The 18,313-nt window shown below is 36.1% G+C and overlaps 1 protein-coding gene across 6 annotated transcripts in view; it reads right to left on the bottom strand.

The window, feature by feature from the left end:
• The window catches only part of LOC120853514 (unconventional myosin-IXa), a 181,066-nt gene extending 178,034 nt beyond the window's left edge, over positions 1-3,032 (bottom strand). For 5 of the 6 annotated variants that reach the window (XM_040227412.1, XM_040227411.1, XM_040227414.1 and 2 more), the window contains exon 1: positions 2,105-3,015. In XM_040227412.1, coding sequence (XP_040083346.1) covers positions 2,105-2,944 — 840 coding nt within the window. In that variant the 5' untranslated portion in view covers positions 2,945-3,015. Of the gene's footprint in view, positions 1-2,104 lie in introns of all 6 variants that reach the window. The other variant, XM_040227410.1, reaches the window with a different exon arrangement.
• Between the last annotated feature and the right edge of the window lie 15,281 nt (positions 3,033-18,313).

The following is an 18,313-nucleotide window of genomic DNA, read 5'->3' as shown; positions in this document are numbered from 1 at the left end:
AATCATATTATATGATTATATGATTTATAATATATATAAAGAATCATATTCAATATCCTGTAATAAACCATAATGGAAAAGAATTCAAAAAAGAGTGTGTGTGCACGTGTGTGCGTGCATGCTCAGTCGCTCAGTTGTGTCTGACTCTGTGCGACCCCATGGGACCCGCTAGGCTCCTCTGTCCATGTGATTCTCGAGGCAAGAATACTGGAGTGGGTTGTCATGACTCCTCTAGGGGATCTTCCCAACCCAGGGATTGAATCCAGGTCTCCCGCATCACAGGTGGATTCTTTACCATCTGAGCCACCAGGGATATATATAACTGAATCACTTTCCGGTATACCAGAAACTAACACAACACTGTAAATCAACTTACTTCATTATGAAAATTTTAAATTTAAATTCCAAAAAAGAGAGGGTTAAATCTGGGAGAAGATGTGCATATATTTTCAGAACACATGTCTGATAACAGATTTGCACCCAGTAAACACAAAGAACTCTCAAATACAACAGTAACAAGTTGGGCAATAAATTTTGACAGACACTTGACCAAAGAAGATATATAAGTGGCAAATAAACACATGAAAAGGTGTTCACATCATGAATGTATTATAGAATACACATTAAAATCATGAGATACCACTGTATACCTATTTGAAGGCTAAAATTAGAAAGGATGACTATATCAAAGGTTAGCAAGGATATGGAATAACACGAACTGTATACACTGCTTGGTGGGAATGTAAAATAGTATGTACAATTTATATATAAGTTTGGCAGTTTCTTTAAAAGTTAAACATATACCTATGATAGGACCCAGGCTAGGCCAGGTGGCTCAGTGGTAAAGAATTTGCCTCCCAATGCAAGAGATGCCGGTTCGATCCCTGGGTCAGGACCATTCCCTGGAGAAGGAAGTGGCAACCTGTTCCAGTATTCTTGCCTGAGAAATTCATGGACTGAGGAGCCCGGTGGGCTACACAGTCCACGGGGTGGCAAAATAGTCAGACACGACTTAGCGACTAAAATACAAAAACATACATGATATGATCCAGTTATTCCACTCCTAGCTATTTACCCCAGGAAAAAAACAGATAATTTCCACACAAAAACATAATACTTTACATATAATAACCAAAAACTGGAAACAACCTACATGTTCATCAAAAGATGAATGAATAAACGAAGATGAATGAATAAATAAATGAATAAATAAATTCCAAATGAATGCAATATGGAATACTGTCTTAGCAAAAGGGATTACTGACACACACAAAATAACTATACCATGTGAGAGAAGTCAAACATAAAATAGCACATACTACATGATTCCATTTATATGGAATTGTAAAATGTACAAACTAACCTACAATGACAGAAAGCACATAAGAGGTTTCTTATAGATGAGAGGAGAAGAAGTGAGAAAGAGGCATGGCAAAAGGATATGAGAAAATTTTAGGGATAATGGATATGTTTAGTATCTTGACTGTGATGGTGGTTTAATGGGTACACACGTATGACAAATTTATCAAACTGTAACAGATTAACACTTTAAATCTGTGCAATTACACCTCACAAAAACTCTTTCAAAACAAGTAATATTAACTCTCCTTTAAGCTTTAAAACAAAAACTGTATTATGTTTCTTCTACCCTTGACAGTATTACTTATAAAACATAACTAAAAAAATTTTCCCATATTCTCTGTATTTTCAAAGATGAACCCTTAGAATTTCAGTTAGGCACAGATTTTAAGCTGCAAAGACAAAAATATATTGAAAAGAATATTTTCCCCAACTACCCATTATCATAGTCAGTTACAGACAGGAGTCCTGCCCCTGCTCTCTCCCTTTACAGGGGGATATATCTGACTCCAATCTTCTCTTTCCTTTGCGTCACTATGGCCCAAAGTTACTCTTTGAAAAAAATACTGCCACTGTTACATCTTTCAGTCTTCCACACTGCCTCCTATCTTCCAGCTTTCCTTGGTAACTAAAAAACGATGTCTATACTTCTATTTAGTTTTACTTCATTTTCTCACATCTAACACATTTTAATTTTTTTTAAAGCTATGTTTAAGAGTAAGAAGAATTATTTCTATACACTTACCTCAAGTACTGGTCCAGCGCCAAGAATAATTTGTTCCACTCCACTGGCAAATCCTTTCTGACTGAGGGCAGTGAGGTGATGAATAAGAAAGTTTGTGCTTTGAGTCTTTCCAGAACCGCTCTCTCCTGAAATAACGATGCACTGATTCTTTTTGCGCTGAAGCATGGCATGATAAGCTACATCAGCCACAGCATAAATGTGAGGCTCAAGTTTTCCCAATTGATGGTTATCATACATTTTGACATATTTGGGGTTATAAATAGGAAGAAACTTGAATGGGTTAATAGCTATTAGAATACTGCCAACATAGGTATAAATTTTTTCATGCTTAAAACGATTTCGTAGGTTTTCTAAGAGAGTTTTCTCATTCAAATCAGGTAAGCTACATAAATCGTCAAAGTCCTTCTGTTGAGGCTGTGGAAGAAAACCCCGTTCCATCATCCTGCGACGTTCTTCTGTTACCCGTAGCCATGACTGAAGACTACCATAATGAATTGATCCATCGAGGTTTTTTTCTCTCAGAAGGAAACGGTAGTCCTCTCCACTCAGGCGATTTTCCAGAGCCATGCGGGGCCATAACATCATTCGCTGAACTGGACAGTCTGTTGGATTGAGTATCCATTCTTCTCCACCAAATTCTTTTACCTCTGCTAGAACGTAACATTTTGTTTTGTCAAGATGAAGCTTGTTTATAAGTGAGTCAATCACCTCAGCAGCCGTGGAGTTTTTTCTGGCAGGAATTGGACAGTAGATTGTCCCTTCTGAAATCGTCCCAGGATATATACGTAAGGTATGTTCATTATCCTCAAAGCGTCGTCTTCCTCCATCATTTATATTCATATTGGATCCTGTCCCATCAGCATGGATGGTATGTGTTCAGGACTGCGCAAATCATTTTCATGGCAAAAGAACTGCAACATAAAAGATGTGAAACATTAAGAAGTCATATTACACAAAAAATAGTCTTAACAATTATGTTGATTATATCTTTCAGAACAAAAAAATCCCAATTCTTCCCTTAGAATAGGAACAGTTCTTGAAAACAGTCTAACTGAGACCCCAATATTTCATATATTGTCCAAACCTGGACACTTTCTAAAGCAGCCAAAATTTTTTCAATGTTTTGTTATGTTAGTAATTCAAAACCCAAAAAGTAAAAATAATAATTAATTTGTCCTCTACTATCTCAAATGTTTCTGAGGTAGGTACCTGGGATCAGAATCAACTTCTTTCTTTATATAAGAAAAAAAGCCTCACTGGAGACTGAATTAAGATGGACAAAACAATCACATAAATCTAATCATGTGTGCCATGTGTCCAAAAGCCTTATACATAAAGCAAAACCAAGAAACATTGCCACCAACAAAGCAAAAATTTGTGAAAGTAAAAACAGTAAAAAGATGAGATCAGATAAACAGAAATTAAACTAGATGGAGTTATAACCAAGAAAACAATGAGAGAATCTTTCAACTATACTAGATCCTAACAAAATGCTCTCCATAGTAGTTGTATCAACTGACTATTGCAGTCACCCAGGAAGAGCTTGTGTTTCTCTGCCTCCTTACCAAAAGTCAGTACTGTCAGACTGGAGTTTCTGCCAATATAAGAAATGTAAAAAGATGTTTCAGTACTTCAAATTTTATTTCCCTGATGACCACTAAGAAGGGGTAGTAACACATCCTATCATTTGCCATTGGGGATATGACTGTTTATTCAATTTCCCCTTTTTGATTTGTCTTCTCATTATTAATTTGAATGAGTTTTTTATATATCCTATATATTCAATTTTCAGCTGAATGAGTAACAAATATCTGCTACCATTCAGTAGCTTATCCTTCTATTTTGTTCATGTTGCCTTTTTTTGTACAGAAGTTATATTTTTGATAAATTTATCAATCCTTTACAGGTTACAATTTCTTTTTTAATAAGCAACATTAGCAATTGCAGTTAACTTTTATTATGTGTTTATTTGTACTAGTCATTTTTCAAAGCATAGCACATGAATTATTTAATTTAAAACTCACAAGTTGTCCCTGAGGGTTGTTTTTTATCATCATCATTGTACAAAAGAGAAAACACAGAAATTTTACATAACTAGACCAAATGTGATAAAGTTGAGATTTGAAGCAGGCAGTCTGGCTCTAAAACCTATATACTATTATCTCCTGGTATAGTTTTTCTAAATCTTCCTTTATCCTAAGGATATAAAGTTATTATCCTATATTTTCTCCTGAAAGACCAAAATTCTGCTTTTCTTATTTAAGTCTTTAATGCATACAGAACTTATTTTCATGTATGTTGTAAGACAGGGCTCATAATTATTTTCAGATCAAATTCAGATTAGCCACTGAACCAGCACCACAATGAAGATTCTAATCTTTCCCCACTGACTCATAATGCTACCTCTGCCATGTGGCTAATTCCATATAAGTATCAATCTGTTCTGGGCTCTGTAATCTTTTTTACTAGTCTATTTACCAACAGTAAGCCTATCTTAATTAGTATAGCTTTATAATAAGCTTCGATTTATCTGGAGGGCATATCACCTCAATATGTTCCTCTTTAATGTTACCTTAACTATGTACCATCATAAAAAATTTAAATATCAGTGTATCAACTATAATGAAAAAACTTTGGGGCATTTTTTTGGATTTTATAGATCAATATTGGAAAAAACTGACATCTTCCTGACTTCCCATTCATAAACACCATGTTGTTGTTTTTTGTAATCACCTTGTTTCACTCCTAAGGATTATCTTATTTTCATATTCATCCAATCATTTTTCAATTTAAATTTCATAATTAAATTTTAAGAGATACTACTTGCTTACTTACCTCCTTAAACATTCTATATAACTGGATATTTTTCAGAATAATATTTTAATGTCATCAGAGTGAACTGCCCTTATGATTGCTGATTTTATTTCTCATTTTTCTCAGCATTAGATGACTTAGTTTGAGAATTTAGTTTTATAGGTACACTTTTTGATGGAAGACTTGTTTTTCATACCAACATTTACTAAGAACCCATTATTTACTACTTTTTTTTAACACCACCACAATACTATTAACCAATACTATTACAATACTATTAACCTTTAAATTAATATTTTTAATACGACTGACATTTAACTTTCCCAGTTATCTCATAAATATTTTTCTTACAGTTGGTCTATTCAAATCAGGAGATCTGTCCTGCAGTAACAGCACAGATATGTTTTAAGCCAGGAGGTTTTTAGTTGGAAACCTATGTTTGTGTTCTCATGAATTCCTAGGAATAAAGCCTCATATAAACTATGGCCTCTGGCAACAGGAAGCAGCAAAGCTACCGCTATGGTCCACACAGGCTGTTCCCTGTACTATTCCAGGATACTGCATAACTCACCTATAAAGATGAATAGTATGGCAGCCCCAGAACCAAACTCAGAAATACTGTTCTCAATAGAGGAGCCCCATCTACCCTGGACTCATGGTTACCAGCGATTAGTCCAATTCCAGTGACATTTCTGCATTACCTCAAAGAGGCCAAAACCTCCCAGCCATAAGCCCTACTCACTGCTCTGTGTTCCATTCTCTTTCCAAGATAGAAATGTTTGCCTTATTTTGAGCCCCATTTATGTCAATTCAGTTATATCTTTTTGTTACTTTATCAGTCACTGCTTTGTGTTAGAAAAAAGGGGTTCTCTGAAAATGTCACTCATAAATTTCCTGGTGGTCCAGAGGTTAGGACTCTATGCTTTCACTGCAGAGGGCCAGGTTCAATCCTTGGATGGAGAACTAAGATCCTGCAAGCTGTGCAGCACACTCCCCACCAAAATGTTTTTTAAAAAATCACTCATAAATACATCTTGACAGCAAGCCATGAGTGTTTATCAGAATCATCTGGGAAACATTTTAAAAATATACATTTTTAGGCCTCAAAATGGTTCTGAGGTTGGGAAAACAAAACAATTCTTTTGTTGCTGGCCCAGAGAATAGCATTTGGGAATCGATGGTCTATATTTCTACTTTCCACTCCCTTACCACTCTTTCCACATAGCAAGCTACTGCCCATGTTTTTTAAAGATGTCACCAATGACCACAAAGCTGTCAAATCCAAAGGTTTTTTCTCAAACCTCATCTTAACACACCACACTGCAGCCGTTTGACTAAGGTGTCCATCCTCTCATTCTAAAAACAGCCCTCACATTACAAATATTTTCCTTATAATCTTCCTGATTGATTCTTTTTTTTTTTTTTTTAATGAATCACTCTTACAGTTCCTCTTCCACTATCTCACTTTAAAGATAAAAATATTCTCCCAATTTCTGGTCTCAAACCAGTGCTCATTTGTCTGGTTGATTACATCTAGTCCTCCACAATTTACACTGTTACCTATCACCTATGAATGCTTTTGTACTATACCGACAGAACCGAACAGTTATGACAGAGACCATATAGCCCATAAAACTGAAAATGTTTATTATGTGTCCCTTAAAAGAAAAAGATGCCGACCCCTATTCTAGGATAAAAACTAAAGAAGTAAGGAAAAAACATAACTTTACAACTAATAGAATGAAAATATGGGATGATAAAAAATAATCTATTCAAAAGAGGGCAACAGAGGCATTTAGAACAGACAGAACAAACAGAAAGCAAACTAAATATAAGTAACTATATTAAGTGTCAATGCTCCAATTATAAGATTGTCAGAGCAGATTTTTAAAATCCACCTATGTGCTGATTTCAATAGACACAAATGTATACTATGAGGATACAGAACCTAAAGGTTTAAAAAAAGAAAGAAGCTATACATGTAAATTCTAGCCAAAAGAAAGTTGGTATAATCAAAATAACTTAAAGCAAAATGGAAAAAGAAAGCTAAGTTAAATATCTCTTAAGCCCGTTTTAGCTTTTACATACTGCAATACTAGGTTTACACCTGAGACAAAAGTCCCTGGATATCAATGGTGACCCTGAAAAGCAGAAAACAGAGAAGAACTATAAGTTAAACAGGAAGTGACAGACTGGCAAGTAAGTAGACTAGCAGGTGTTCCCATATCTGCTATAGGAGAAAGGAGAAGACATATGAGTGAAATGTTTGTTAGTTAGAGGGCTTGAGAACATACCTTTATAATTATAAATAGCATCAAACGGAAAAGCAGACACCAAAAACTTTTAAAAAACGAAGGTCTAATAAGCCAAGGTTCTTTGGTAAACAAGACTAAATACGATTTAAGTCAAAGGTAGACAGGTAACTCTTACAGAAAGGAAAAAATGACACTTCTTCTGGAAGAATTTAAAAAGAGTAAAAGGATGGGTTATGAAATAGCTTTTCAGGTTAACATGTGTTAAAGAGTGCATGTTAGCTGATCTTCATCACTAGACAGGCTATTAGAGCCCAATTTTAACCTTTGGCAGATCAACAGCAACTAAAAGCCAAATTTGGTACTAAAACAAAAAAATCTTGTAGTATTCCAACTAAAGAAAGGGTGATGGAAGAAACAAGTTATCACATGACACACTACAGCATAGGTGTGTGGACATATATTGGTTTATCAGTAAGTACGCTGTACCTTCTTCTGGTGAAAGTACTATGATTTTCCTCAGAAGACCTCCTCTCCCTTGCCATTTGAGACAGTTTGCATGGACTGACCTCATCCTCCAGTTAGCTGAGACACAGGCCTAGCCAACCAGTTTATTCCATTCTCCCTAGCGACAGTGGGCTGCTTAGTGGGACAATCTATTGAAAATTTGCTGTAACTATTAGAAAAGAAGCATTTCTTTTTCCTACTAGGACTGCTAACCTAAGACATAAACCTAGAGCTATTGGCAGCCATCTTCTCTGAATGCATAGACGCAGCCTCTCTGCAGTTAAAGAAATGAACTAACTCAAAACACAGCAAGGCCTTACAACACTGAGCCACTGAATCTAGCTGTGTCTCTGATAAACTCAACCACTGAATTGCCTTTTTAAGCATGCCAATCAATTCCTTTTTATTCGCTGAGCCAATCTGAGTTGGGTTTCTGCTCTCTGTGACCAAAAGAACCCACTACAACAGGTTCAGTACAATATTCTTTGATAATATAGGTATTCCTTATTATACAAATTTCTCATATCCAAAAAAATCTCACAATCTAAATTCAGGAGCCAAATATATTTGAATATATTTTTGGATACTTCCTTCACTATCATACTATTTGCTATCCACTTGGGTAATCAAATAAATTCAAATAAGGCAGTACCACTGAGACATCCAAATTCACTATAAAAACTGAAGAATTAAACAGATATGGATGGTGAAGGATACTTGCAATACCAACCAGGCAGAAACATGGCAAGGGATGAACAATACAATGTCAAGTAAAAACATATAAAATATAAAATTGTATATAAAGGTATACATATATATAATGGACCAAAATATTTGCTTTTGGAAAAAATCTTCAAATTTTCCTTTTATAGTTTTCACCAAAAATAAATTTGACATGCATTACTTCATTCTAATTGAACAGAAATTCTATGAGATAGGAAATACACTATTATCTTGTAAAACAAAGATTAAGGCTAAAAGAGCAAAATATATACATATATAATTTATGATTAATATTTCAAATCAGCAGAGAAAGAAGGATTAATAATTATGTTGGGATAAATAACAAATTGTGAAAATAAAACTATACATATTAAGAATTACTGGCACTTAATAGCAATTAGACATTGCTACATTTTTAATAAAGAAAATTATTTAATATTTTTTATGCCCTATCCCAAAGCAGTTACTTCAAAAGTATATGCTAACAGAGAAAAACAATGTGGTGAGACAGTTGCTGTGGTCAGTAGGGTGTGGTTCAGAATAGGCAAGCTTATGATGTTATTCACTGGACGGAGTTAGAAGAGACTAATTACAGAGGAAAAACTATGGTGAAGGAAACAGAGCTCAGGAATACAGTTTCCTTTAAATGAGAAGTTTGGTTACAAAAAAAAAGATCAAAAGGAATAACTAAAGATTTTTAATGCAGTGTTTTGCAGCTATATGCTCATAAAACTTAATTTGCAAAAAAAATATGCATTGTTGCTTTTATTATCAAGTTCTCCCAAGTTATTTTTCAACAAGAAAAAAGTGGCCTTTCTCTTTATATGTACTTTATCACAGGGATCTGTTTATGCAGTTTAGCGAGCAAGATCATACCTTATTACTCAGTAACAAGAGAACTCAAAAGGACAGAATCAGGAAAATGTACAACTTAAAAATCAAAACCTAGCTTTGCTACAGCTTCAAAGCAAAAGACTCATCAGTACATTTTGAAAGAACATTCTACTATCAAGGTAGGGTCCTTTGAGAAAACATTACTGACTTGTGTACTGCTATACATTTCATGGGGAGAGAGTTATTAAATATTCTGAAGTTATGTTAGAAAAATGATTCTGGAAAAGTGGTATTCGAGAGCTAGTATTCAGGTTTTTTCATTTCTTAGTACTTAAAATTGAAGTGTTCTATAAATAAATATACTCATTACCATACTAATGTATACTCACATGCAGACATACCTTGGAGATATTACAGGTTTTGGTTTTAGACCACCAGAATAAAGGAAATATTACAATAAAGCAAGTCACAAAGACTTTTTGCTATTTACACTATACAGTCTACTAAGTGCACAATAGCACTATGTCTAAAAAATGTATACACCTCAATTAAAAATCACTTTATTGCTTTAAAAAAAAAGCTAACCGAAAAGCTTTCAGTGAGTTGTAATCTTTTCGCTGGTGGAGGCTCTGCCCTAAATGCAGATTGCTGCTGATCATCGGGTGGCAGCGGCTGAAGGCTGGGGTGACAACAGCAACTTCTTAAAATAAGACAACAATGAAGTTTGCTGCATCAACTCTCTTCCTTTCATAAACGATTTCTCTGTAGCACGCGATGCTGTTTGATAGCATTTTACCCACAGAACTTCTTTCAAAATTGGTAGTCAATGCACTCAAACCCTGCTGCTGCTTTATCAACTACATTTATGTAATAATCTAAATCCTCTATTGTCATTTCAGGAATCTTCACAGCATCTTCATCAGAAGAAGATTCCACCTCAGGAAACCACTTTCTTTGCTCACCCATAAGAAGCACCTACTCATCTACAGGTTTTAACATGAAATTGCAGCAACTCAGTCGCATTTTCGGATTCCAATTCTAATTCTCTTGCTATTTCCATCACATCTGCATTCACTTCCTCTACTGAAGTATTGAACTCCTCAAAGTTAGCCAGGAGTGTTGTAATCTGCTTCTTCCAAACTCCTGTGTATTTTGATATCTTCTCATGAATCACAAAAGTTCTCAACGGCATCTAAAATAGTGAATCCTTTCCAGAAGCTTTTCAAATGACTTTTCCTAGAACCATCAGAAGAATTACTCTCTATGACAACTACAGGCTTATGAAAAGTTTTTCTTAAATAAGAAGACCTGAAAGTAACAATTACACCTTGATCCATGGCCTTCAGAAAGGATATTTGGTAGGGAGCATAAAAACAATAACATCATACATCCCTATCAGAGCTCTTGGATAACCAGGTGCATTGTCAATGAGCAGTAATATTCTGAAAGGAATCTTTTTTTTCTGAGCAGTAGGTCTCAACAGTGGGCTTAAAATAGTCAGTAAACTATCTTGTAAATAAATACGCCAGCATCCAGGCTTGGTTTGTTCCATTTCAGACCACAGGCAGAGTAGATCCACCATAACTCTTAGAGACCTTACAATTTTTGAAATGGTAAATAAAAGCACTAGGATTCAAGTCACCAGCTGCATTAACCCCTAACAAGAGACAGCCTGACCTTTGCAAACAACCACTGACTTCTCCTCTCTAGCTATGAACGTTCTAGATGGCATCTTCTTCCAATAGAAGGTTGTTTCATCTACATTGAAAATCTGTTGTTTAAGCAACCTTCCTTAATTATCTTAGATTTTCTGAATAACTTGGTGCAAATTCAGTATCAGCACTTGCTGCTTCACTTTGCACTTATATGTTATAGAGACAGATTCTTTCCTTAAACCTCATGAACCAATCTCTGCTAGCTTCAAACTTTCCTTCTGTGGCTTCCTCACCTCTTTCAGCCTATATAAAATTGAAGAGAGTTGGGGCCTTGCTCTGAATTGGGCTTTGAAATAAAGGAATATTGTAACTGGTTTGATCTTCTGTCCATACCACTAAAATATTCTCCATGTCAGCAATAAGTTTATTTTACTTTCTTGTATACATTGTTTAGAATCCCATGGACAGAGGAGCCTGGTAGGCTGCAGTCCATGGGGTCATGAAGAGTCGGACACGACTGAGCGACTTCACTTCCACTTTTCACTTTCATGCATTGGAGAAGGAAATGGCAACCCACTCCAGTGTTCTTGCCTGGAGAATCCCAGGGACGGTGGGGCCTGGCGGGCTGCCGTCTATGGGGTCGCAGAGTTGGACACGACTGAAGCGACTTAGCAGCAGCAGCAGCAGCATATATTGTTTACTGCAGTACCACTTTTAATTTCCTTCAAGTTTTCCTTTGCAATGGCATCGAACTAACTACACAAGAGGCTTAGTTTTCAACATGTCTCAGCTTTTGACATGCTATCCTTGCTAAGCTGAATCATTTCTTGATTTAAATTAAGAGACACACAACCCCTTCTTTCACTTGAACACTGAGCAGCTACTGTAGAGCTATTAATTGGCATGATTTAAATACTTCATATCTAAGGGAACAGGGAGGGCCGAGAAGAAGGAAAGAGATAGGGGAGTGTCCAAACCCTGGAGCAGCCAGAACACATATAACATGTACTGATTAAGTTCATCGTCTTATATGGGTGTGGTTTGTGGCACCTCAGAACAATTACAATAGCAACATCAAAGATCACTGATCATTGATAATCATAATAAATAACAATGAGTAAGTTTGAAATATTGAGAGAATTACCAAAATGTGACTCAGAGACACGAAGTGAGCCTATGCTGTTATAACACTGGACAGGAGGTGGTGATCAAAACCATCCCCAAGAAAAGAAATGCAAAAAGGCAGAATGGTTGTCTGAGGAAGCCTTAAAAATAGCCGAGAAAAGAAGTGAAAGGCAAAGGAGAAAAGGAAAGACATACTCATCTGAATGCAGAATTCCAAAGAATAGCCAGGAGAGATAAGAAAGCCTTCCTCTGATCAATGCAAAGAAATACAGGAAAACAATAAAACAGAAAGACTAGAAATCTCTTCAAGAAAATTAGGGATACCAGGGAAACATTTCATGCAAAGATGGGCAGAATAAAGGACAGAAATGGTATGGACCTAACAGATGCAGAAGATACTAATAAGAGGTGGCAGGAATACACAGAAGAATTATACAGAAAAGATCTTAAGGACCCCGATAACTATAATGGTGTGATCACTCACCTAGAGGAGACATCCTAGAGTATGAAGTCAAGTGGGCCTAGGGAGCATCACTACAAATAAAGTTAGTGGATGTGATGGAATTCTAGCTGAGCTATTTCAAGTCCTAAAAGATGACGCTGTGAAAGTGCTGCACTCAATATGTCAGCAAAACTGCAAAATTCAGCACTGGCCACAGGACTGGAAAAGGTCAGTTTTCATTCCAATCCCAAAGAAAGGCAATGCCAAAGAATGTTCAAACTACCGCACAATTGCACTCATCTCACACGCTAGCAAGGTAATGCTCAAAATTCTTCAAGCCAGGCTTCAACAGTACATGAACCATGAACTTCCAGATGTTCAAGCTGGATTTAGAAAAGGCAGAGGAACCAGAGATCAAATTGCCAACATCTACTGGGTCATAGAAAAAGCAAGAGAATTCCAGAAAAACATCTACTTCTGATTCACCGACTATGCTAAAGCTCTTGACTATGGGTATCACAACAAACTGTGGAAAATTCTCAGAGATGGGAATACCAATCCACTAGTATTACCTGCCTCCTGAGAAAACTGAAGAAACAACCAGACGTGGAACAATGGACTGGGTCAAAACTGGGAAAGGGGTATGTCAAGGCTGTATATTGTCATCTTGCTTATGAAACTTACATGCTTATATCATGTAAAATAGGCTGGATGAAACACGAGCTGGAATCAAGATTGCCAGGAGAAATATCAATAAATTCAGATATGCAGATTGCTTTCACCCTTATGGCAGAAAGCAAATAGGAACTAAAGAGCCTCTTGATGAAGGCAAAAGAGGAGAGTGAAAAAGCTGGCTTAAAACTGAACATTCAAAAAACAAAGATCATGGCATCTGGTCCCATCACTTCATGGCAAACAAATAGGGAAACAATGCAAACAGTGACAGACTTTTTATTTTCTTGGGCTCCAGAATCACTGTAGATGGTGACTGCAGCCATGAAATTAAAAGAAGCTTGCTCCTTGGAAGAAAAGCTATGACAAACCTAGACAGCGTATTAAAAAGCAGAGACATTACTTTGCCAACAAAGGACTGTGTAGTCAAAGCTATGGTTTTTCCAGTAGTCATATACAGATGTGAGTTGGACCATAAGGCTGAATGCTGAAGAATTAATGCTTTTGAACTGTGGTGTTAGAGAAGACACTTGAGAATCCCTTGGACCGCAAGGAGATCCAACTAGTCAATCCTAAAGGAAATCAGTACTGAATATGCATTGGAAGGACTGATGCTGAAGCTCCAATACTGTGGCCACTCAATGTAAAGAGCCAACTCATTGGAAAAGGCCTTGATGCTGGAAAAGATCGAAGGCCTGAGGAGAACCAGACGATAGAGGACGAGATGGTTGGATGGGATCACTGACTCAATGGACAGGAGTTTGAGCAAACTTCAAGAGATGGTGATGCACAGGGAAGCCTGAAGTGCTGCAGTCTATGGGGTTGGACATGACTGAGTGACTGAACAACAATTCTTCCTCTTCTGGGCGCAAAGTTAGACTTTATTCCCCAACCTTTTCTGCAGTTAGTTACACTGCAATTAAGTCCCACACCAGTGACACATGGGCAGGCTGAGTCATTAAAAGTCCCTAAAAAAAAGGATCTGCGTTTCCGTATTTGCTGGAAGAATGAAGAGGATCCAGCTGTAGCTGCTGCTGCTGCTAAGTCACTTCAGTCGTGTCCGATTCTGTGCGACCCCATAGATGGCAGCGAGGCTCCCCTTCCCTGGGATTCTCCAGGCAAGAACACTGCAGTGGGTTGCCATTTCCTTCTCCAATGCATGGAAGTGAAAAGTGAAAGTGAAGACACTCAGTCGTGTTCGACTCTTAGCGACCCCATGGACTGCAGCCTACCAGGCTCTTCCATCCATGGGATTTTCCAGGCAAGAGTACTGGAGTGGGTTGCCAGTGCCTTCTCTGGAGGATCCAGCGAAAAGCTCTAAGATCCTAAGGGACACAGAGCCAATAGATGGAGGACCCTGAGTCCCCCATGACCACGAGGAGAAGACTACTCACCATCACCCCAACCCAAGCCACCTTTATTGGACTGTGAAGTAAATAAAATTTTATTGAGTAGAGCCACTGATATTTGGAGGTTTTTCAGTTATAGTAGGCAATTTACCCTAATGCATTATAGTTACATTGTTCCAATCCCTCCCTTGTAAGGAATTCTGTAAGTAAACTCCTTACATTCAATCCATCAATAATTACATTGGTATGCCTTTAAAATATATCCTGAATCTAACCAATTTTCACCATTTCTATCTGTATCACTTACTTTATTATTCTCTTATCTGAGTTACTTACAGTGTGATATCCTTCTTTTTGTCATTGCTCCATTACAGCCTGTTTATATACAACAGAACAGGCAGTCACCCTTTTTAAAGGTAAATCAGACCTTGACACTCTCCTATTGAAAACCTTGAATGGCTCACCTTAACACAATTAAATAAAACTGAAACTCCTTACTATGCCCTAACCATCTTTCCCTCACTCCAATCCAGTGTAGCCTCACTGGTCTTTTTTCTGTTTTTAAGCTTATACCTGCTTCAGGACCTCTATGTTTGCTTCCTGCTTTGCCTGAACCTTCTTTCATATCACCAAGGTCTCTGTTCAAACGCCAACTCCCCAGACAGGCTTTTCTTTACAGCCCTATTTAAAATAACCCTTTTTCTCCACCCTATTGTCCTTGCCCTGATTTTTCTTTCTTTTGCCCTGATTTATTTTTAATCAGAGGACTTGATGCACTATTTGGAATTATATTATTTACTCACATTTTTATTGTCTGACTTCCCCATTAAAAGGAAAAGACTTGCGTTTTTCATCGTCAGTATCCACAGCTCAAAACTGTGTTTGTTAAAAGAATAAACAAATTCATATCAACATTAACTCAAATATCTTACCAATCATTTTTTTGTTGCCTAAGGTAATTATTTTATTAAAACTTCACTGCCACTTTTTTTTACTTTCTCATCTGTTTTCTGTGTATACATCACTGTATTTGACTTCTTTAAAAGCTACTTTCAACAATTTGACAGTATGTGGCTTTAAATGTTATGTATGGTAAAAAAAAAAAAAAATCACAATACTGTAAAGTAATCATCTTCCAGTTAAAATAAATTAATTCCTTAAAAATTTTTAATAAAAAAATTTTTTTTAATGAACAAGCAATCAACGTCCTTTCCTAAGGAGGTAATCAATACTACAGATACAGTAAGCATGCCCAGCAACAATATATATAGAACAGTGGCTCTTAAGAAAATATCCAGGGGACTTCCCTGGCAGTCCAGTGGTTAGGATTCTGCACTTCTTACCCATGCAGGGTGTGTGGGTAAGAAAATATTCAAATGGCCAAGAAAGATAAGAAAAAGAACTCAACATCTGTGGTAGATTAGATTATCGTTCAAAAATACTTCAGTGTCCATTGGAGAAGCATACCTCCCCTTCCCTCAAATTTAGGCTAAGATACATGACAATTTAGAGTGAGAAGTCAGCAGACATGATGTAAACAAGGTCTTGAAATCTGTGTGGTAAGCTAGGTAAGCCATCTTGCATTTTGTGCAACTACCATGAGAACATGCATCAACTAGCCTACTGGTCCCAGTAGGAAGGAAGATAGGATACTCAGAGTTGAGCTGACCCATCTGACCCAAAAAATCATGACCAACAAATACTCACTGCTGTACACCATTGGCAATTTTCAGGTTGTTTATTAGCCAGTCATAGTTGACTAACACAATATCATTAGTCATCACAGATATGCAAATCAAAATCACAATGGGATATGCCAAATATGTCCACAAAAAGATATGTACAAAAATGTTCACTGTCACTTCATTCATAAAATAGTCCCAAAATGAAAACAATCAAAATGTTCATCAACAATAAAAGTAATAAATGGAATACAGGACAGCATTTAAAAAAAGAACAAATTACTAATATAACATGAACTCACAGATAATATTGAGTGGGGAAAAAAGCCAGATACAAAATGATACACTCTAAATTATCCCATTTATATAAAGTTCACAATAGAGAAAGTCAGTCTATGGTTATAAACTTCAGAAGTGAGATTCCCTTTAGGGGAGGAGACGTTTTGGAGACAAGGCACAAAAGGAAGCCTTATGGCGTTTTATAAACATTCTATATCTTGACTTAGATGATACATAAGCAGCTATATACATATAATTTTTAAACTGTGAACACTGAGTATTTTAACCTGTGAACACCACACTTACTATGTTACACCTCAACAAAAATGAGGAAAAACTTTAGCATAACTAATGAGATTAGTTATCTGAAATTAAAATGATATTTGGTGTGATAAATATCAGTCTGATATTACAACTGTTACTGATAAGAATGTTTCAAAACTACACTTACCAGAATCTTTAAATACCTTGAGGAAGTACAAAAATCAGCATTTAAATTAAATATTATTCCAAAGGTTTATTTTATTGAAGCATAGTTGATTTAAATTATATTAGTGTTGGCTATATAACATAGTGATTCAGTAGTTTGATAGATTAAATATACTTCATTTAAGTTACATAATAATGGCTATATTTCCCTTGTGCTATATAATAAATTCTTGTTGCTTATTTATTTTATATATAGTCATTTGTATCTCTAAATCTCATACCCCTGTCTTCTCCCAACTAGCCAATGGTAATCACTAGTTTGTTCTCTGTATCTGTCAGCCTGTTTTTGTTTTGTTATATACATTAATTTATTTTTTATATCCCACATATAAGTGATAACATAAGAGTATTTGTCTTTCTCTGACTTTTTTCACTAAGCATAACACCCTCTAGGTCCATCCACACTGTTGCTAGATAGGATTTCATTCTTTTTATGGCTAAGTAATATTCTATCATGAGTAATATTCCATTTGTGTTTTCATTTTCTTTGGATATATATACCCAGGAGTGGAATTGCTGGACCATATGGTAGTTTTTACTTTTTTGAGGATCCTTCATACTGTTTTTCATAGTGGCTACACCAATTTACAATCCCACCACAGTGCACTAGGGTCCCCTTTTCTCCACATCCTTGCCAACATTTTTTATTTACAGACTTTTTGAAGACAGTCATTTTGACAGACAGGAGTTGGTATGTCATTGTGAGTTTTTAAATTAATTTTTGAGTCTAAGGCTGTAAATGTTGAGTTAGTTTCTGCTATACAGCAAAGTGAATCAGTTATACCTATCTCACTGTAGTTTTGATGTGCATTTCTATAATGATTAGCAATGTTGAGTATCACATGCCTCTTGGTCATCTGCATATCTCCTTTGGAAAAATGTCTATCCATGTCTTCTGCACATTTTTTAACCCAGTTGGTTTTTTGGTATGAGTTGTATTGCTGTTTATATATTTTGGTTATTAATCCCTGATCAGTCATATCATTTACAAACATTTTGTCCCATTTAGTAGGTTGTCTTTTCATTTTATCAGTGGTTTCCTTTGCTATGCAAAAGCTTTTAAGTTTAATTAGGTCTCAATTGTCTGTTTTGGCTTTTGTTTCTTTTTGCCTTAGGCAACAATCCAAAACAATACTGCTATGATTCATGTTAAAGAGTGTTCTGCTTATGTTCTCTTCTAGGAGTATTATGGTTTCTGGACTTATATTTGGATCTTTAAACCATTTTGAGTTCATTTTTATAGATGATATAAGCAAATGTTCTAATTTCATTCTTTTATATGTAGCTGCCCTGACTTCCTAACACCACTTATTGAAGAGACTTGTCTTTTCTCCACTGTATATTCTAGTCTCCTTTGTGGTAGATTAATTGACCATAAGTGAGTAG

The sequence above is a fragment of the Oryx dammah genome, unplaced genomic scaffold (assembly GCF_014754425.2).
Source record: "Oryx dammah isolate SB20612 unplaced genomic scaffold, SCBI_Odam_1.1 HiC_scaffold_26, whole genome shotgun sequence".
NCBI classification, from domain to species: domain Eukaryota; kingdom Metazoa; phylum Chordata; class Mammalia; order Artiodactyla; family Bovidae; genus Oryx; species Oryx dammah.
Note: the sequence above shows the minus strand (reverse complement) of the source record. Positions and strands in the feature narration are given on the sequence as shown.